At 31.2% G+C, this 22,796-nt stretch overlaps 1 protein-coding gene across 2 annotated transcripts in view; it reads left to right on the forward strand.

Annotated features, from left to right (window-relative positions):
- LOC139490498 (gamma-tubulin complex component 2-like) overlaps positions 1 to 19,583 on the forward strand; it is a 39,089-nt gene extending 19,506 nt beyond the window's left edge. The window contains exons 20-30 of one of the 2 annotated variants that reach the window (XM_071277273.1): positions 904 to 1,083; positions 1,466 to 1,539; positions 1,813 to 1,913; positions 2,991 to 3,061; positions 8,240 to 8,414; positions 8,929 to 9,072; positions 9,827 to 9,943; positions 11,820 to 11,840; positions 17,421 to 17,584; positions 18,165 to 18,259; positions 19,153 to 19,583. In XM_071277273.1, coding sequence (XP_071133374.1) covers positions 904 to 1,083; positions 1,466 to 1,539; positions 1,813 to 1,913; positions 2,991 to 3,061; positions 8,240 to 8,414; positions 8,929 to 9,072; positions 9,827 to 9,943; positions 11,820 to 11,840; positions 17,421 to 17,584; positions 18,165 to 18,259; positions 19,153 to 19,268 — 1,258 coding nt within the window. In that variant the 3' untranslated portion in view covers positions 19,269 to 19,583. The remainder of the gene's footprint in view (positions 1 to 903; positions 1,084 to 1,465; positions 1,540 to 1,812; positions 1,914 to 2,990; positions 3,062 to 8,239; positions 8,415 to 8,928; positions 9,073 to 9,826; positions 9,944 to 11,819; positions 11,841 to 17,420; positions 17,585 to 18,164; positions 18,260 to 19,152) is intronic. The other variant, XM_071277274.1, reaches the window with a different exon arrangement.
- Positions 19,584 to 22,796: the final 3,213 nt, after the last annotated feature.

The following is a 22,796-nucleotide window of genomic DNA, read 5'->3' on the forward strand; positions in this document are numbered from 1 at the left end:
ATGATCTTCCTAATGTTAATGCCAAATTAGAGTTTTGATCCCAATTTCACAGTCCACTAAACATAGAAAATGTTCATGCAAGTTTCAGGTTAAAGTTTTTGGTCAAGGTAGTTTTTGATGAAGTTGAAGTCCAATCAACTTGAAACTTAGTATACAGTTCCCTATGATATTATCTTTCTAATTTAAATGCCAAATTAGAGTTTTTACCCCAATTTCACAGTTCTCTACACATACAAAAAATGATAGTGCGAGTGTGCTATGAACACATTCATGTTCACTTTCTTTTTTGGTTAAGTATAACTGTCCATAACCATGTTGTAGACACCATAAGATGTTAACACTTTTTCAAATCATTTAAACCTTTATCTTAAAAAGGCATTAAACTTGTACAAAAAATCATTCAGAATCATGTTTTTATAGACGAAAGTCTCAGAATGTGAGGCATAGGGATTATAACCAGGGGACTGCATTAGCTATTTGCATAAAGCTTTTTATTTCAAAAGGTAGAAGATCTGGATACTTCTTAACATGTATCAAGAAAGAAGATCATTTATTGTAGTAATTTTGTGTATTTTAGGTAAAATAAAACATTACTTCCTGCTAGACAAGGGATACTTTGTTGTAGTTATTTTGTGTATTTCAGGTAAATAAAACATTACTTCCTGCTGGACAAGGGAGACTTTGTTGTAGTAATTTTGTGTATTTCAGGTCAATAAAACATTACTTCCCGCTGGACAAGGGAGACTTTGTTGTAGTAATTTTGTGTATTTCAGGTCAATAAAACATTACTTCCTGCTGGACAAGGGAGACTTTGTTGTAGTAATTTTGTGTATTTCAGGTCAATATAACATTACTTCTTGCTGGACATGGGACACTTTGTTGTAGTGATTTTGTGTATTTCAGGTCAATAAAACATTACTTCCTGCTGGACAAGGGAGACTTTCTTGTACAGTTTATGGACATGACAGAAGAAGAAATGAAGCAGGATATTGATAACATAATGCCTTCCAGATTAGAGAGTCTGTTAGAACTGGCACTCAGAACTAGTACAGCTAATGTTGATCCATTCAAAGATGATCTCAAGTAAATATCTGCTTATTGTTGAAATTAAGAACATTATTTCATCTTTTGATTTAATGTTATTGATGAGAATTCCATGGAACCATTATTTTTAGATGAAAAATGTGTTGTTTATCTATTAACAGTGGGGAGGCAATCAAATTATCAAATGGTGTTTACATTTTTGTAAGAATTAAAACTAAAATGAAAATTTATTATGATAGGTAGTATGGTTCTTTAAAACTGTCTCCCATCCACCCACGCCTTCAAATCTGGAATTTGATTTTATTTTAATAGAAACATCAAATTTACAATCAAAAAGTACCATTTGATTTGATTATATAGATAATATAGATTTGTACTTGCTACAGATTTTTTAAGATAAAAAGTGTTTATTTCATTTTAGAGTAGAACTTTTACCCTATGATTTGATCACACAGTTGTTCCAGATATTAACTATTGATACAAAACAAGAAAAAGGTTTGTAATTCATCAACATTGTAATTAATGTTAAAGGGAATGTTTTTTTTAGGATAATATATTTTAATGGTAATAATTTTCAAGTGCAATAACAGCAAGTAAAAAAAAATGATTGGATAAAAAACACAATAGTTATGACTTTTTGCAAATTGTTTTTGTTTAGAAATATTTGCGTTTTAAGTTTATTTATTCATCATGTTTATTACAAAGATGACCCATGATTTATTGCAACATGGTTTAGTTTTAAATTATTTATATTTTGTGTATATTTAGATTACAGAGTTGACCCAACAGATCTGCACCTGTCAGGATTAGAAGCTTTTTCATTTGATTATGTTGTTAAATGGCCAGTTTCATTGGTTCTGAATAGGAAGGTATGTATATTAGAGAAACACAAGTATATACATTATGTACTTGCAGCTGCAAGTAAAGAAATGATAGGGCCAAAATAAATAAATAATGTGTTTCTGGTTTCCCGACCCTACCTCCGTTTCTGAAGCTGACCCTAAACATTTTATTGACAAAAACAATGTTTTTTTTTTTAAATCCGGATTTTTCGGTCTGTCCTGATCTGACTATTCGTTTCGAAAAATACAGATCTTTAAAACATTTGATAGCAAAGACCAATATGGATAAGTAAAGCATTTCAGGAACCAAGATTTTAAATAAAAAAGCATGGCTTTCGACAACCGTGCAGCGTATTAGCTGTCAAATATGCTAAATGTGATCACATGGTTGCAAAATATAATCCGTATAATTATGATATAATGAATCTTTTTGAAGAAAAATTTATGAAATTGACGCATTTTGCTCAATTTCTTTGCACAGGTACAAGAAGAGATTTTAAAAATATTTGTATATATAGTGAATAATGTATTCAGAATAAATACATATATTAACAAAATCTCGTTTTGTACCTGTGCTTCTTTGGACCAAAAGTCAGAATCATTTCAGGTTGGACAGACTGTATCAAATGTAAACAAGATATCGGCGATAAAAGCACAGACGTTAACAAAACTTATTTTCACTGCACTTTAATCGTTAAGTTCAATAATATAGTTTGCACTTTGTAAATACAGCTTTTTCTCAAGCCACACCTCTTTTGGGGAGATTTAATATATTAATAGAAAATTAATTGTTTACAAACTGGTTCCCAGTTCTGATCTGTAGGTTGCATCTAATAGGGACATAACTTGGAAAAGTTACCAGAAAATATACATGTAAATATTGTTTATATTGAAATCTATGGTAACCCTACAGTCGAGGTAGGGATAGTTAAGAAGTTAATGAAAATAGGAAAATAATTAAACATTCAATCAAGTCTGCAATATCTTGAAATCAATTTAATGAAAAATCATAAAGCTGGTTAAATTGAAATGACCTGCATAGAATTACCCTGACTTTTAATGAAGCAGGTGTTTTGGTCTTTAGTAAATAATAATCTATTTTAGGCATTAACAAGATACCAGATGCTGTTTCGTCATTTGTTTTATTGCAAACATGTAGAACGTCAGCTGTGCAGGTAAGGACATAATTTACATGTTGATTAAATATAATGCACATTCAGTCTCTAAACAGATTTATTTATCAAACAAATGCATAAAACAAGCATGAATTGACATTTTTAGGATTTGAAAATTTCATTTTTAAAAAATTATTAATTTTTTTTTAATTTCTTAACACAATTTAGTGCACACACAAATTATTCAATATACTATCAACACATATTTTCAAAAGATTGTTTCACATTGTCATTGTTATTTTACAAAAATACTACTTTGCACAAAACATGTACACATGTCATACTATCAATAGAGTTTTTCACAGATTCTTTCTCAGAACTATTACTTTATACACATATTTACAATAGATTTTTTTTTTTGCTACATTGTCATTCTCAATATACAAAACTACTACTTTACACACATTTTTGATAGATTTCTTCACAATGTCATTTTTGATGAAAAAATCTCTTATTTTACACAAACTTGTCAGACAGTTACCATGACATTTATTTCGATTTATGTACATATCTCAGGAATTTACACTATAGGCTTCAACAGTAAGTAAACCGATTTCACAATTAATGAAGATATAGGTCCTAAAAACTTTAGTACCGTATTTAGCCGTGTATAGTACTCAGCTATGTATAGTATGCATCCCTTTTCATCCCCTTAAAATCGTGAAAAGAGTTTAATTAAAAAAAGGGGGAAAAAGTATGTTTCACCCTTTACCTAGTTAAGGTGAATTATGAAAGAAAGGAGTATGTCCGGTAAGGACCGATTTTGGCCTCAAATTTCAGGTTCATCTGACGAAAGATTTTGACCAATTTTTAATCACTTAAGTGTCTATTTCATTTGACTCAATTAGTTTATGGGGAAAATTTTAACTGATTTAGTCATTAAAAACGATCCGATTCAAGCTCAAATATGAAAAATCTACCAAACATGCCGAAAAATGTCACTTTTCAGATGTTTTTAGTCAAAAATGAAAGTGGCCGCATCCGTGTTCATCCTCAATCTTTATATATGTTATGTATTATCATAAAATACAACTTACATTTCAATATTAAGGATGAACACGAATGCGGCCACTTTCATTTTACACGAAAACCGTCTAAAATTTAACTAAAATGCTAGAATTGTGACGATTTCAGTAATTTAGCATGACTTTATGGTGCTAGTACCCGATAAATATGCATTATTATGTCAAAAACCCCATATTTATGTAGCAAAAGCATTTTACTGTATAATGAACAACTAAAAGTTTACATTTTAACAATTTTGTAAAACTGCTATATTTTGGAGCCAAAAAGGGGTCTTACTGGACCTACTCCTTTATAATTACATTGTCTCCTTAAAATTTATCAATTAGAGCTAGCATTCAATTTTTGAATATTTTTCCAGAGTAATGTAGGTATAAACATTTTTCATTGCATAGAGGGGCAAAAGATACCAGAGGGAAATTCAAACTCATAAGTCAAAAATAAATTCACAAAGACATGGCTAGAAAAGAAAACAACAAACAAATAATAGTACATAAAATGTAACATAAAACTAAAGACCAAGCAACAAGAACTCCACCAAAAATGTTAATTATATGTAAAATCCATACATTCTATGAAGTAGGGTTTTTATTTAAATTTGAAATTACATGTAACAATAGTTCATTTGAATTTTCAATGAATTCTGAAATCCAAATGTTTTCTGAATTATTTATTAAAGAGTTTTAAAACTTCATTAATTGTGGAATAAGCTTTCATTACTGAAATATATATGTATACAATATCTTTCTTTTCAGGAACTGTAAAACCTCTCTAGTACCTCATTGTTACCTACTTTGGCTATATTTTCTTTTAGTGTAAAAGTCAGGAATGATAAACAATGGCCAGGGTATGAAATTAGCAGGGGCCCACAGGCCAATGGCCCCTAAAATTTGGTGTGGGCTACTGAAATTTCTTGTATAGGACTAAATATGTGGGCTACAAAATTTATTCTGTGGGCTACCATTACCAAAGTCTTAAGTTCTAGCCCTGATGGCACACATTACTTATTAGGTCAGTCAGTGTAGTTCATATAAATAGATTGTATAACCCAATTTTGTAATGTTGAAAATTATTCTTTTAAATTTTTATCATTTATGTCAACAACACAGAAAATCAGGTGGTCTACGTTTGAGTATTAGGATTTCAATTTTACATTACCATTTGAATTGCAAAAGAAATCTCTTGTGTTGAAGTGACAGCCACTTGGAGGTAGAAATGAGGTACATTCTGTAGTTAACATATTCTTTTATCTCTTAGGCCGTGTTCACACCAAAGTGAAACACCGTGTACAGTAAACATGTTTACATTTGGTTTAATGTAATGTACACTAGTTTCACATTAAATTTGTTCACATCTATACACCTTGTTTAGCTACCTGTACATACGGTTTGTTCACACTTGTAAACTATATGTCATTTAAATGTTCATTACGTAGAACTGAATTCAAATTTTCAAACAACTTTTTAGCAGTAAGGGAACGACCATTTGACTTTAAAAAAAAAAGAGGGGGGGGGGGGGGATGAATTTTTCCACAATTTGATTTTACAGATGATTAGAATGAACAAATATTCTGAATCCAAAGTTTCCCCATACATTATAGTGTTTAATATTGAATTGGTACCATCGAAAAAAAACTAAATATAAACTTTCGTGCGAGAAAAAAATTCTGACTCAGAACACCACCCCTTTTTTTTTATAAAGTAAAGTGGTTGCTCTTTTAAGAAAGTCATTTTGGATGATTTGCAGTAGTTTAAAGATGCCTCGATTACTCATTAAAAACATAGGCTACATCAGCGTGCTTACAGACAAAGAAAAAGAATTGCGATGTTAAGGATTTTTTTCTCCAAGGAGTATTTGGCACAGGGAGGGAGTAATGTTTTTTTTTATTTCTTATTGTATTTAAACGGATCTGAGATACTACACAAACAAACAATTAATCTCACCCCTTTTCAGTAATGCATTTATGAATAAATTGTTGTTTGAGTAAATACCAGTGGCAAATATTTCTGTCAGTGTGTACGTCCAGTCGATTCGGGAAGACCTTTTCAAATTAATTATGTGTTCGGCAAAGATGATGGATGAGTCTTGATAAGAGATTAATAAGGCTACGTAAAGTGTTTTTATGACAAATAAATATATCAAGTTTAGACAAATATTTCTGCAAAGAACTTTATTAATAAGTGTTATAAGTATCAATTTTATATAAAAATCGTTTCTTTTTTAAATATACATGGGAAAATTAAAGTTCTGAATGCCTTGTTTTCTGTACACTCAACCTACACAAGGCCTACATCGACTATCGACTGCATGTAGACAAAACATGATTTACACTACATGTAAACATTGAGTTTTATCAATGGGAACGTAATTATGTTTAGTTTATATGTGTGAGTTACACTAACACAACACCGAGTTTAGGTCAATGTGAACACGGCCTTACTGTTAATGCCAGTACTTTAAAATATGTAGAGTAAAACCCCATATAGATAGTAAGTTCTTTATTTCCAAGAAGAAGACATAGAATCAGTCAATGATAATGTTAAGTTGGGAAATTAACATCATCTTTGAATATTAGCTTGTACAAAGAATTCATTTGTTGTTTTTTTTTATAAATTTTTCATCAATTCACTAAGCACTCGCTGACTCTTGAGTTTGTCTCAATCGACACACCAATGCACATGTATAAAAATTGCGGTTTTTATCCAACGCAATCATAGGTTTGAACGTAGTTTTCAATTTAGACTTGTGTGTATATATATATATAATGATTTTAATTGCCTCAATTGTAAATAAAAACGGTAAACATGAGGAGAAGAAATTTATAGATTAGATAAGATGCTCTTTAACTAACAAAATATAAAACTATAACATTTAATATATTTGTATTCTGTAGGGTTATAAATTAAGATTTAAACACCATTACGATAAAAAAAAAGGTTCAGAATAAAAAGCCAAGGTTCCTTTAAAATTTAATCTAAGTACTTGTTACTGTCAATCTATGGTTTTACTGTCACATTTAGTAAAGCCAGAAAACAGGGTTTTGTAATTTTAAATCTTTACTGAAACTTCAAAGAGAAGAAATGACTGTTCTAAAATTAAATTTATGTTAATAAGATAAAGACTCTTGAAAGTGATTTACATTTTAAAAATAATGGAATATCATTATGGAGCCCTTTAATAAATTATTGGTATGAGTAACATATGCTTCCTTCTGGGATCAGTATGAAATCTTTTATGTATTCACCCTTCGATCTTGTTTTAAATAATTTATGTATTGATAGTACATTCTAACTACTGTGTTACTATACTGTTGTTTGATCTAGCTAATAAATGTACTAAAGATTTTTATTGTTTTACAACATATTTCACATTAGACAGGCTTTCATATATTTAGTTAACTATAAATCAAAAGATAAACATAGTACAAAAATTTATCCCTGTGAAATGTGTACTTAGGGACTTGCATGTACCTTTATCTTGAAGTACCATAAATTTAAACTGGAGTATAATCGGACAACTGTATTAAACTACCAATAAAGTTTTTTAATTGTTTAAATCTTCCGCAATTCTAATGTGAAGTTTAAAACTCATATTTAAATTCCAAGTTTGCTCAAACCCAAGCAAACCTTGGCAGCTGGTATTTCCAATTTCTTTGAAGCAAAATCTTTACTAATCTGTTTTTATACCATGAACATGACAGCTTGAATTCCATGAACAAAAATAAATTCTTTGTATCTTATAATAACAATCTTCAATTTCTTTTAGGCAAAATCTTTTCTAACTAATATTTAGCAAGTTTCTAAATATATAAAACTAACTTATTTAAAATATAAGACAGTCTGAATATTGTTATTTTTGTTTACAGAAACATTTCTGTATGTGATACAAAAAGCTCCAGTCTTTAATGAAATCAAATTTTGTAGAGCCTAAGTTTTCTTACATTAGAATTCCATTTGCTTTGCAGTATTGCATGTTGTTTATTTAACAATGCATTCAAGTTTATAGTTTTGACCTCACAATTAATGTCATAGTTTGTTTTATGCTTTGGTTAGGCTTCCACCATTGTGTTGTGATAGGTTGTAGTTTGCTGGTTGTTGCTTTATAACATGTTATTTTTGAACACACTTTAAATAATTTTTTGTTGTTTTTTATTAGTGTGTGGATAGGAAACAAAGCAGCCAAGATGTACTCTTTACATTCTTGTAAATGGTATTCTGCAGCCTTTGCTCTGCGACAGAAAATGTTAAATTTTGTACAGAACTTTGAATATTATATGCTGTTTGAAGTGATAGAATATAACTGGCATGTCTTTCAAAGTAATATGGACTCGGTAAGTATTTCTATGCAAAAGTGGTACATTAAATTTGATGTCACAATGCGTATTGTCAAGTTGGAAGAAACAATGAAAGTGAAAGTAGCATGTTATAAATAGATAGATAAATATAGAAAAATAAAATTTGTTTTAAATTTTACTTGAGGTTATTTTTCTTTTACATGATGCAATACGTTGTTCTTTAGTCTTGGTATCTAATGGACAAATTTCCAATGGTCCCTACCACTTGGCCAGGCTTTCCTCCCAACATTGCCTGCAATGGTGGAGGTTACTGCTTCCTGCTACGTCAACAACATATCATAATTTGTATAAAATACACTTATCATAATTTGAATTAAAGAAAGTGTCATGACTTGCCAACTGTTGTTTATTGTATGCTTGGCTTAAAAAAAACCAACTGTAATGATGATAATGCTACAAGTTAATGGATAGGTTAAACAAGTACATGTGTTATAATTATAATATGAGTTATAAGTCACTGTTTATCATGATAATATTAATTTATTTCTAGGTTTCCAATATAGACAATGTATTGGACTATCATTCTGACTTCCTAGATAATTGTCTCAAAGATTGTATGTTGACAAATCCAGATCTCTTAAAAACTGTACATAAACTCATGATGGTCTGTGTTACCTTCTCAAACTTTATACAGGTAATTTTTCTACAGCTATATGCCCCTCAATATTACGCCCGCCAAAATTTTCAAAAACGCTGTATCTCAAAAACAATTCATGATTATTGCCTAAAACTTTACACGCTTCTAAGCTATAATAATCTAAAAATCTGTTTAAATACTTTTTTAAAACGATTCAAAATTTAATTTAGAAATATTGACTATTTTGTTATATTCACAATATGTGCCATATGTCAGAAACTATTTATGATTATTGCATAAAAATTAACACACAAGACGATGGGCGTATCATACACTCATGGCGCAGCTTTTAATTCTTTTTTGAGTCAAGAAATTCAGTACCAAAATTTTTTTTTTTTTAAAGGGTGTGTACAAACAAAGGATCACCAAAGACTACTTTTTATTTCCTGAAAATAACAGTTATACAGACTTTTATTCCCTAATTCCTTCTCCTTAGAATGGCTTCAAACTCTCTTTGCCAGCAGGCCATGTGTTGTTTTGTCACATAGATTATTACTAGTACTAAAGCAAAGGCTTTTTATTATATATTCTCAAATTTTACATATTAAATTCAACAATTGTGTCAAATTATTATTAAAAAATTAAAGGAAGAAAACTACAAATTTAATCAAACTTTCTACAAAACACAATTGTATAATATGAAATTGTTTCATGACAGCTGTTTTTAAGCAAGATTTGTAATGATCTATTGTTAATAAATGACCTTTTTAAATTTTCAACAGCATGACATATAGAGAACCATTTTTTTCAGAGATTGAGTTCCAGTACTTCAGTAGAAGTAGAGACTAAACCTACAAGAGAAAGTTCTCTTCAAGCCACAAAAAAAGATTCGAAAGCCACATCCTCTAAACAGAAGATGGCAACTAAAGTAAGATATTATGTAAACAGTTATGAATTGAGGAAATTCTACCACTGATATCTTATACTGGTTGTTTGACACAAATTTTACCATGTATATTCAATATGCTTAAAAGTAATGCATCAAGTTAGAGCAGAATGCAGTTACCAGAACAATTAACACTGCTATTCTGGTTGCAAATCACAGCTTCCAAAAAGGTCTTATTGTCTGAACTTGACTGTTAAATTATGTCTTTGACTTTTTGTGCCAATCCTGAAAATGACTTATAAAGTGGATTTGCCATTTTAACATAATTAAGGAAAAGGAATTGAAGTTCATTGCATCTTTTGGCCTGAAAAAGATGAGGATTATCAGAAATGCATATATAAATATGATTTGTTGAAAAATTTTAAATGTTTGGAATAAAGATTTTATTAAAGTGAAAATAAGTCAGAACCACTTTCTTCAAAAATGCTAAAATTATCATTGATACCTAGAAGAAATAACCATAAAGAGTTACTTAATCTCAATCCTGCTTTGTAAACGTACATGGATTTAACGTATCTGTCTCAGGTCCTTGTTTTACCATTGTCAAGTCAACATCCTGTAGATAAAGAGTCTAAGGCAGATATCAGTATGCTCATTTGCTGATGTTGCACACTTTAAATGATGCACCATGATTTTAACAGTTTAGGTCAAAATATCAAATTAATATCAAAAGTCAAGTTTTATTGTCGAGCCTTCGACTTTAGTCGAAAAAGCGAGACTAAGCGATCCTACTTTCCGTCGTCGTCGGTGTCGTCGGCGGCGTCAACAAATATTCACTCTGTGGTTAAAGTTTTTGAAATTTTAATAACTTTCTTAAACTATACTGGATTTCTACCAAACTTGGACAGAAGCTTGTTTATGGTCATAACATAGTATCCAGAAGTAAATTTTGTAAAAATAAAATTCCATTTTTTCCGTATTTTACTTATAAATGGACTTAGTTTTTTCTGCGGGGAAACATAACATTCACTCTGTGATTAAAGTTTTTAAAATTTTAATAACTTTTTTAAACTATCCTGGGTTTGTACCAAACTTGGACAGAAGCTTGTTTATGATCATAAGACAGTATCCAGAAGGAAATTTTGTAAAAAAATAAATCTCTTTTTTCCATATTTTACTTTTAAATGGACTTAGTTTTTCTGCGGGGAAACATTACATTCACTCTGTGGTTAAAGTTTTTAAAATTTTAATAACTTTCTTGAACTATCCTGGGTTTGTACCATACTTGGACAGAAGCTTATTTATGATCATAAGATAGTATCCAGAAGTAAATTTTGTAAAAAGATAACTTCATTTTTTCTGTATTTTACTTTTAAATGGACTTCCAGTTAACATTACATACAGTCTGCAGTTAAAGTTTTCAAAACATTTATTAGATTCATTAACTATCCTAGATTTTTACCAAACTTGGAGAGAAGCTTCTTACAATCAAAAGATAGTATCAAGAGGAATATTTTTATTGATTTTTTCCTCATTTTTGATGAGCCTGCGATTTACAGAAAAAGTAGGCGAGACACTGGGTTCCGCGGAACCCTTACAAATTTTTTTTATGTCAATCATGGTTTATTTGATGCCCAATTAATTACCATGATTGCCTTTTGTTACTTAGTCCCAATGGGTTAAATATGAGGTAAGACAAAAAATGTCTGGCGGGCTAAAATATATTTTGGAAGCTCTGTTGCAAAGTTCTACCCCTGGGCAAAATTTACTTTTAATAGGATTATCAGTGGTTAGAAATACAGTAGGGTATATGATGTGAACCACTAGTTTTATTCTTTTAATCATTTAATCATTCAAAATCTGAATAGACAGCATGTGGTTATTTTATGATTATCTGTCCATATTTGTTCATGAATAGAACCAGAAATTACAGAATAAGGTGAGATAAATGTTTATAATGACATATCTACACACTGTCTCTGTCTTTTGCACATGGTAGGGCTTTTGGGGAATTTATGTAATTGTCTTGTCACATATGTATTCTATTTATTATTGTCTAGAGGAACATTACTGTGCTGGAGAAGGGGGAAACCTGATCCGTCTGTCTGTCTGTGAGGTCGTTTAATTATTAAAGTATTCTGGCCAATACAATTCTTGTCAGATTTTTATGAAATTTTATTAGAGGTTTTAATTAGAACTATTCAATCTATTTTGAAGACTCTTGCCAATAAAAAGCCTAAGATCATTTGGTAATATGAATTATACAGAAAATTGATTTTGTAAGCACTCAAAAGGCTACATGTATGAAATTTATATCAAAGGGATTATGTCAGTAATGTCGGGGACCAATTTTAAAACTCCACTCTGATCAATTATTTTTATAAAAGAGTTATGTCCCTTAGAAATGTAAATTCTATATGAAATAATATTGTAAACACTCTCTTGCCTTTATTTCTTGACAAATTTATTTCAAAGATATATATCAGTTATGTCTAGGATGAGTTTGAAAAGTGCCCATTAACTAATTTTACAGGAAAAATGTCCCTTTGGAATGTAATTTATATATTCAAATTACATTTTTAACCGGATTTTTGTGACAAAAATGTCGGTTATTGATTTGGGGATGTACGGCGGGCGGCCGGGCAGTCGGGCGGTTGGGCGGCCGGGCGGGCGGCAATCAAATGTTGTCCGTGCATTAACTCATGAACAGTTCAGCCAAAGCTTTTAAAATTTTAATATGTTGTTTCTGACAACTAAATGAAGGTCAAGTTCAATAATGCCGATTTTGACTTTTACCGTTCAGGAGTTATGGTTCTTGAAAGATTGAAAAATGGAGTTTTCAGTCGTGTCCATGCATTTATGCATGAACTGTTTTACCAAACCTTCCCTAATTTTAATATGTTGTAAATGATGAAAAAATAGAGGTCAAGTTAAATAATGACGATTTTGATTTCTACCGTTCAGGAGTTATGGTTCTTGAAAGATTGAAAAATGGTGTTTCCAGTCGTGTCTGTGCATTTTCTCATGAACCATTCAACCAAAGCTTTTGAAAGTTTTATATGTTGTTACTGATGACAAAATAGAGGTCAAGTTCAATAATGACGATTTTAACTTTTACCGTTCAGGCGTTATGGTTCTTGAAAGATTGTAAAATGGCGTTTCCATTCACGTTGTTGCATTTACTCATGAACCATTCAATCTAAGCTTTTCAAATTTTAATATGTTGATACTGATGACAAAATGGAGGTCAAATTTGATATTGACAATTTTCACTTTCACCATTCATCAGTAATGGTTCTTGTGATATTGCCAGGACACAAATAAATATTAATAAATCCGGTTTGCTGTCGTTGTGACAGCCTCTTGTTAGCACTTAACACCTACATTTCTTGTTTACTTTTTATGACATTTTTATAAAGAATTCTTAGAAAAGCCATATAATTCATGCAGATAAACTATATTTACAAAAGTAAAGTTTAAAAGATAAAAAAAAAAGTACTGGAGGTTATTTCCCTTGAACAGATTAAAATATGTGTATCTGCACGGACCATTAGAATGCTGAACTTTTATTCTTACATACATTTACAAATTTATTTTTTGAGGAGTTCAGTTTTTCAACTTTTTAACTTGATGGTATTAGGTACCAATAAAATCTGTGGTCTTTTGGGAGGTTTTTGTCGAGCCTGCAACTTTTGTTGCAGAAAGCTCAACATAGGAATAGTGATCTAGTGGCGGCAGCAGCGTTAGCTAACTTCTTAAAAGCTATGTATTTTAAAAGGTGGAAGACCTGGATGCTTCATACTTTGTATATAGATGCCTCATAAATGAAGTTTCCGTCAGTCACATGTCCAATGTCCTTGACCTCATTTTCATTGTTCAGTGACTACTTGAAAAAAAAGTTAAGATTTTTTGTAATGTTGAATTCTCTCTTATTATAAGTAACAGGATAACTATATTTGGTATGTGCTTACCTTGCAAGGTCCTCATGCCTGTCAGACAGTTTTCACTTGACCTCGACCTCATTTCATGGATCAGTGAACAAGGATAAGTTTTGGTGGTCAAGTCCATATCTCAGATACTATAAGCAATAGTCTAGTATATTTGGTGTATGGAAGGACTGTAAGGTGTACATGTCTAACTGGAAGGTGTCATCTGACCTTGACCTCATTTTCATGGTTCAGTAGTCAAAGTTAAGTTTTTGAGTTGGTCTTTTTTTTTAATACTAATTGCAATAGATCTACTATATTTGGTGTATGGAAATATTTTATGATCTACCGGTATATGTCTGTCGTGCAGGTTTTATTTGATCTTGACCTCATTTTCATGGTTTATTGCTAAGTGTAAAGTATTTGTGTTTTGGTCTGTTTTTCTTAATTGTTGAGCAATAGGTCAACTATATTTGTTGTATGGAAGAATTGTTAGCTGTACATGTCTGCCTAGCATGGTTCATCTGACCTTGACCTCATTTTCTAGGTTCATAATGATCAATGTTTTAAGTTTTCTTGGTTAATGTTGAGTTTATGTGACAGTTGTAATACAGCTTTATATTTAGGACTATCAACATGATATCAATGATTAGTAAAGAAGGCGAGACATTTCAGTGTGTGCACTCTTGTTTTTATAAGACCGCAAAAAAAAATTTGCATCGTATAATGGTATCATGTTGTCGTCGTCCAAAGACTCATTTAGTTTCCGCACAATGAATTTTGATTTAGTGAATGGATCTCTATAAATTTTACCAGAAGGTTTAATACCACTTAAGAAGGTTGGGATTGATTTTTGGGGTTATGGTCCTACTAGCTTAGGAATTAGGGGCCAAAAGGGGGCCCAAAATAAGCATTTTTGTAATTTTCAAACAATAACTTGTGTTTTTGTCGAGCCTTCGACTTTAGTCGAAAAAGCGAGACTAAGCGATCCTACATTCCGTCGGCGTCGGCGTCGTCGGCGGCGTCAACAAATATTCACTCTGTGGTTAAAGTTTTTGAAATTTTAATAACTTTCTTAAACTATACTGGATTTCTACCAAACTTTGACAGAAGCTTGTTTATGATCATAAGATAATATGCAGAAGTAAATTTTGTAAAAATAAAATTTCATTTTTTCCGAATTTTACTTATAAATGGACTTAGATTTTTCTGCAGGGAAACATAACATTCACTCTGTGGTTAAAGTTTTTAGAATTTTAATAACTTTCTTAAACTATCCTGGGTTTGTACCAAACTTGGACAGAAGCTTGTTTATGATCATAAGATAGTATCCAGAAGTAAATTTTGTAAATAAATAAATCCATTTTTTCCATATTTTACTTTTAAATGGACTTAGTTTTTCTGCGGGGAACCATTACATTCACTCTGTGGTTAAAGTTTTTAAAATTTTAATAACTTTCTTAAACTATCCTGGGTTTGTACCAAACTTGGACAGAAGCTTATTTATGATCATAAGATTGTATCCAGAAGTAAAGTTTGTAAAAAGATTACTCCGTTTTTTATGTAATTTACTTTTAAATGGACTTAGATTTTCTTACAATCATAAAATAGTAACAAGAGGAATATTTTTATTGAATTTTTTCCTCATTGTTGTTGAGCCTGCGATTTACAGCAAAAATAGGCGAGACACTGGGTTCCGCGGAACCCTTACAAATTTTTAAAAGTGTATGAATCTCTCTGAAATTATACCACAAGTTTTCATACCATGAAGGAATGATTAGTAATGATGGTGGGTTATGGCTTAAAATGTTTTGGAATTAAGGGCTAAAAAAGGCGAAAAATTGGGGCAAAAAAGGAGGAAATCTAGGTTTTCCGGACAATAACTTGAGATTTAGTGAATGGATCTCTATACATTTTTCCAGAAGGTTCAATACCACTAAAGGAAGGTTGGGATTAATTTTGGGGGTTATGGTCCAAAAAGTTAAGGAATTAGGGGCCAAAACAGGGGCCCAAAACAAGCATTTTTGTAGTATTCAAACAATAACTTGTATTTAAGTAGATGAATCTCTCTGAAATTATACCACAAGTTCCCATACCATTAAGGAATGGTTAGTAATTACTTTGGGGGTTATGGCTCAAAATGTTTTGGAATTACGGGCAAAAAAAGGGGGAAACTAGGTTTTTCTGGTCAATGGACAATTTAAAAGCAGTGTAAGGGAGGTAATTCAAAAACAGTTAACATACAATGTTTGGTATGTTTTCAGATTTACCTCCCTTACACTTCTTGTAAATACTGTATATAAAGAAATGTCAGGTTTTGGACTTATTGCAAAAAAAGGGTGGTGGTAGTAGTTTTAATTTTTTTTTCCAAATTCCAAATTTTTAAAAGTTTGAAGAAGAAATCTTTAATTGCACAACATTGCATAATAGATTTGTATGATCTTGACATTTGTTTTGTGTCAGAAACTCATATTATGTCAAAAATTTGATCACAATCCAAATTCAGAGCTGTATCAAGCTTGAATGTTGTGTCCATATTTCCCCCAACTGTTCAGGGTTCCACATCTGGGGTCGTATAAAGCTGTGACTTGCGGAGCACCTAGTTCCTGGTGTGGTGGTATTTGTATTTTTGAAACTAAATAATCAGTTATATGGGTAACATGAACAATTGATTTATGATTTTGGTGAAGCCATTTTTGTTTTGTCAAATACATCATTGCTTATTACCCTGTGTTTGTATTATATAAATAATCATTTCAAAATACCCAAAATGACCCCTTTGTGTCATCCAAAAAAAATAACTCAACTGTATCAATATTGACAGGAAATGTACAATGTGAAAATTTAGGACGGAAAGTATCAAGTGTGAATCGATTTTATTAGTTTTATAGCATTTTAACTCATGAAAACAAACAATGATGCATCAATAAAAGTAGTAATATCAGTATAATCAATATTAGATATAGTAAATCGTAACCGTAATTGACAACACACTTTTGCATCTTTGAAGATTTTGTATGTTGTGACTTTCTGCTATTGAATAATTTATAGAAAGTATATACAGATAAATAAATCTGTTTATAATTTCACAAATTGTTATAATGAGCTGAAATGTTTTTCTGTGAGAAAATTTGTTTAAGTATTACTGTATCTTATTTTATAGTTTATGTTCCTTTCAGAATTTTTTTCCCAATATATTTGTAAACACAAATTTGTATCAATAACATTTTTCATCTTGAACATCAGTATTGAACATACATGAATAATAGCCAATTAGGAATTAATCAATTACAAATTTTAAAAATAGAGTACATCCCATTGCTATGGTATTTACTTTTATGGAATTCCTAAAAGATTGTATATATTGTTGTGGAATATGGTAACCCAAATAAATGATATCCACAGTGAATGCAGATTTGACTTTGCTGTATGTGTATTTAGTCTGTTCATTGTAGATATTCAAATAAACCTGGCAAGGAAGTTTACAATTCTGGTCATTTCAGAGTAAAAGATGTTTTAGAACTCATCTTATTATGATCATTATACATTACTGCTGGATGCTAAGCAACAACCATTTTGTCATTTAATTGTAGATTGTTGCTGAAAATGTGGATTTGTTAGTTGCTAGTGAAAATTTTGAAAGGACAATTGCAAACTTTGACCAGAACTTTACTCGGTTACTGCTGGAATTATTAGAAAAGATAATGGACTACAGCTGTAACAGTGGAGAACCTAAATTACATAATATTTTATACAGGTAAATTCACATGTAAAACACAAAAAGCACTAAAATGCACATACAGTATAAAGATACAAATCATAAAAAATATGTCTCCAAACTAATTGTAATATAGTATGAAAAATGATTTAGGCCTAATGAAATAATACCCTTGTTTCTGCTAAAATGCTGAAAAAAAATGGAGTGGGTAGGTTTGATAAAAAACTTATTTTTTATGCCCCACCTACAATAGTAGAGGGGCATTATGTTTTCTGGTCTGTGCTTCCATCCGTCCGTTCGTTTGGCCCCACCTACGATAGTAGAGGGGCATTATGTTTTCTGGTCTGTGCTTCCATTTGTCCGTTCGCTTTAGGTTAAAGTTTTTGGTCAAGGTAGTTTTTGATGAAGTTGAAGTCCAATCAACTTGAAACTTAGTACACATGTTCCCTATGATATGATCTTTCTAATTTTAATGCCAAATTGGAGATTTATTTTTCCCCATTTTCAAGGTCCAATGAACATAGAAAATTATAGTGTGATTGGGGCATTCATGTACATGGGACACATTTTTGTTTTACATGTATGTATATATTTATTGTGGACAATTAATTTATTTCAGATTGGATTTTAATGGGTTTTATACAGAGAGACTAGAAGCCATTTCTGCAGAAAGAGCTACAATGGATGCTTCTTCTACACACAGTTCAGATACAGGTAATATAAACAAAAACAATATAATATGAATAGGTAGATAGATTATGTATATTTTTCATTTGTGATTAGTTTAGCAAAGTATGAAATTTTATTTCTTTAATTTTGGTGCTATTTTCACATTTCCTGACCGGTGTGAGAAAAATATTTCTCCTCACTAGTGAAAAATCTGTTCTCAGCAAATGATTGGTTGAAATTTAATTGTGACGTTAAATTTTGTTTTCTTCTGAATTTTCTTATTGTGATGTCATGAAAAAAGGCGACCATGCCTGATGACGTCACATCCAAAGTACACAACTTTCCTCAAATGTTTGAAAAGGAAGGATAAAATCATAAGAGAAACAAATTCCACAACTGTAACTCGTGTATTACGATATTTCTCCACTCTCAACAGTTGAATTTAAATTATTTGAAAAGCTTGACAAGCCTCGTGCTTTAAATATTAAAATTTAAATGTCTCGAGTGGAGAAATGTCGTAATACACTTGTTGCAGTTGTGGAATCTATATATTTCAAATTGTCTGAATCAAAATGTCCTTAACACATTTTAAAAAAATTATAAGTACCAAAAATGAACTACAAATTGAAGTAGAAAAGACAAGATGGAAGAATGCATATAAAAGAAAAGCATGGCAAATTTAGAACTTTGGAGTTATATCAGTGGTAGTCAAACTATTTTTTTCACTCTAAGTTAAACTTTTATTTTCTATTAGACCTGCATTTAAACCAGTCTGTTCATTTCTATTTATATTGAAACAAGGAGATGTGGAATAACTATCCACCAGAAACAGATTGTCCTTATAAACTTGTATATTACACTTCAACCAATTTGTTCATTCTCTATTTAGGCTGTAAAAATCAATGTGAATTTAAAAAAAGTCAATATTAATATTTCAGGATCAACAGGATCATGGCCGACTTCATCTTTTACATCATCAAGACCTGACAGTGCACGATATGTCCCAGGCTTAATGAAATCTAGGTCATCATCTTCCAATAACAGCACTTCATAAAAATCAAGGAATTATTTTCATCAACCAGTAGTATTGCCAAAGCCAGAAATAGCTAGGAATCATGTTGGAAACCTAGTTTATACTGACTTATTACTAATAGTTACTTACCTACTTACTGCCTTGAATGCCATTAGCATATAGGGCAGCAGTAAAGGTACTGACTTAACGGTTTTGCTTCAAATCAAAATTTTGTGAAATTGTAATTGCAATAGTTATGTTGACTTTTAATATGGAACAAGGATATTTGTTATGGAATGCAACTTTATTAAGTATATTGTTATTTATACAATACGGATATAAAGATTTGAAAATTTATTTGATTTCATTACTATTGTCTTGTTGTGAAACGGGTACAAGAGTACAAAGGTCAGGAAATGTTTGAACTTAATACAATTTCATTCATTTTTTATGGTCCTGAAAAACAACAATTTATTTACACTGTTTGACATTTTTTCAAACTCTGTCTTTGTACTTATGTACATAGTCCATCCCTGCATGAAAAAATATGATAATCTCATCATTTGAAAACAGTTATTGAAGCTGCTCCAAAAGATTAAACCCATTAGAATACTCTTCTCTCAATTCAACATGCTGACTAAGGTTTTTGCCATATAAAAGAACCAATAATGTCACATAAATCCAAACACTTTGACAGAATGATATCAATTGGAACCATGCATATCCAGTATGTGTTGTATTAGTTCTTTAAAATGACATAATGTAACACCCAGCATTACCAAGGTCAAGCATTTTTTTCTCCTTCAAATAATGATATGCAAAAGCTGTTAATTTAAGTTATGCAATAAAAACAGTAAGCAGTGTACATTACATGTAAACAAAAACACAAGGGAAGAGAAGAAGACATCAAAATGACATAAAAACCCTAAGTTAAAGAAATTCAGACAACATGACCAACAGTCCACAAAACATTACAAGAAAAAAAGAATTTGCATGCTCCTGTAGTTAAAACAGTCCCTGTTCTTCTAGTGACAATCAATAGTGTTCATAGCAAGAAATGTCAGAGAGGCAAAGATATCGAAGGGACATTCAGAAACATAAGTCAAAAAATAAACTGACAATGCCATGGCAAATAAAGAAATGGCAAACAACAGCATAGTACTAATCACAACATGGAAAACTAAAGTCTGAGCAAAATGAACCCTTCGAAAAACCATGGGTGATCTCTGGTGATTCAGAAGCGTATGCAGATCCTGCTCTATATGTGACACCTGTTGTGCAAATTATGTATAAAGTACAAACCACTAGAACTTCAATGTCAACATATATTTGTTCCGCCTAACAGAAGTTCCATTGGAAACTTTGTTATAAACATTGTCAGAATATCTATTCCTGTTGGAACAAACATTCTATACCATTTATTCCGTTATGAACATATACTGTAATATTTTTCCTGTGGAAATAATATTCCTGAATATTGTTTTCCTTTTGGAACTTATGTTACCGTGGCAACAAGAATATCTGCCAAATCAAGCACTGGTCAATATAGTTGATCATACTAGATAATAAAACCTGTTTATCATTCATGAAAGTTTTTTCTTGGTTTAGATCTACATATGTTATTCTTATCTAGATCATAATCTTGGTAATTTAAAAGGAAGGCTAGGGTCCAAGGTGGAATATGAATACTGGTATTATACATACATTGCCCTTGGCCTGGCCTCAGATGTTAAACACATTTGGGTTATAATCAATTATGGTGAAGCACTCAGGCATATGATAGTCAATAAAATAATAATGTATTATATTTCCAAGATCGAGGCACCAAAGTCTGAGTATTAAAAAATTGGCATAAAAACTATCTGGGTGTCAAAAACATTCTTGGGAATGATGAAATTGAAATTGGTGTATAGTTTCTGCCAAGGTGTTAGTAAGGACTTAATATATTTCACACTTTATAGTATAAAGAAACTTTGGGTTTATAATACGTGCCTAAAAAGGACAGCCTTCATGGATGCATAGCCAAATGCAATTGTTATAGCTCATACAACTTCCTTATTTTGAAAATGAGTATTTTTTTGCTTCTCCGCTCAACATTAAAGGAGACGATTTCACAAAAATACTGTGGACCAAGATTGATTGTAAGTAATGAACAATTCAATATACTTATAATCAATCTCAGTCCTAAGTGTTTTTCCGTGAAATCGACTCCAGTATTTTTTAAGAGCAATAGCAAATGATTGCCTGCTCCCAGTCATAATAACATATCTAGATTGAGTAACATATAAGGTACCCGACAGACTGTAGGACTAGTACATTGCAAGGCTTAAATCATACTAAATTAGCATGTTCTGGTCTGATTTGCATGTAATATTTGTCACTAGACGTTAAAATATAAATTCATTCATCTTATCTACACGTTTTATTAATTGCAGGCAACAGGAACAATTACCACATCTAACATTCCATCAAGTAATAGATTTGCTTAACAAAACCCACCACTGAATCAATTTGAACCTAATTAGTCAAAACCATCTTTATATGATGTCAGAGGCGGATTAAGGGGGGCCCAGGGGGCCCGGCCGCCCCCTTTTTTTGGAAAAAAAATGGTTGCTTATAAAGGGAATCATTGATGCGTGACTGGAGCGGGCCTCCTCTTAGCTCAGTCAGTGGGCCCCCACTTATGTAAATTTCTGGACTCTCTACTGGATGTTCAGATTCATAATTCAGCACATTACAAGCCAACAAAGTCAACACAATCCAAACCGTAAATATTCAATGATTTATACTAATAAATCGCGAATGTCATTTCCAACAATTGACACTCGTTAAAATGTATTCTGTTTTGAAGCATCATTATTTGACATTGTTTTACCACAGATCTTATTTGAACTTTTTTTAATACAATCCTGATCTTTAAAGTTCAGCTCCTGATGAAACTAACGTCTACGACACATTCTTTGGTTAATGGTCTAGCTTAATTTAACTTTCTACACATGAATGCATGAGTTACTTAATATTGTCAGACATGGTTTTGATCAATTAGATTTTGTGTACCAATCCGGCTCCATGCTTTATTGATGTAATATTTTATTCTGACCCTGTATTAATACTATTACCTAGTTGCCATTCACGACACAGTAAATACCATTCAGATTCTACATTCAGAATTATATATTTAAAATTATTCATAAAGATTCCATCAAACTGATGGTCCATATACATGTTTACGTAAACGTTTTATTAAATGGTTGAGTACAACATTTGAAACATTATGCAACACAGTCTTCTTCTTTTAATAGTTACGAAAAACAAACTTAGTTTTGGATTGAAGCTTGATAGATTTTTACTGGTTAAGTACATCGTCCGAGACTATATATAACATAGTTTTACTTGTTCTGTGAAATGCAACTTGTGAATTCTTTAAAGATAAATTCACATATAAATTTCACTTGTTCTCAATTTTAACACTTTCTATCTAATCTGTGCAGTCCCCCATTTGCCAAGTAAGTCAAATGATGGACTGGAGCTGTGCCGGCGGGGATTATTTTCCCTGGTACTGCCACGGAA

This window comes from Mytilus edulis, chromosome 10, assembly GCF_963676685.1.
Source record: "Mytilus edulis chromosome 10, xbMytEdul2.2, whole genome shotgun sequence".
In the NCBI taxonomy this organism is placed as follows: Eukaryota; Metazoa; Mollusca; class Bivalvia; order Mytilida; family Mytilidae; genus Mytilus; species Mytilus edulis.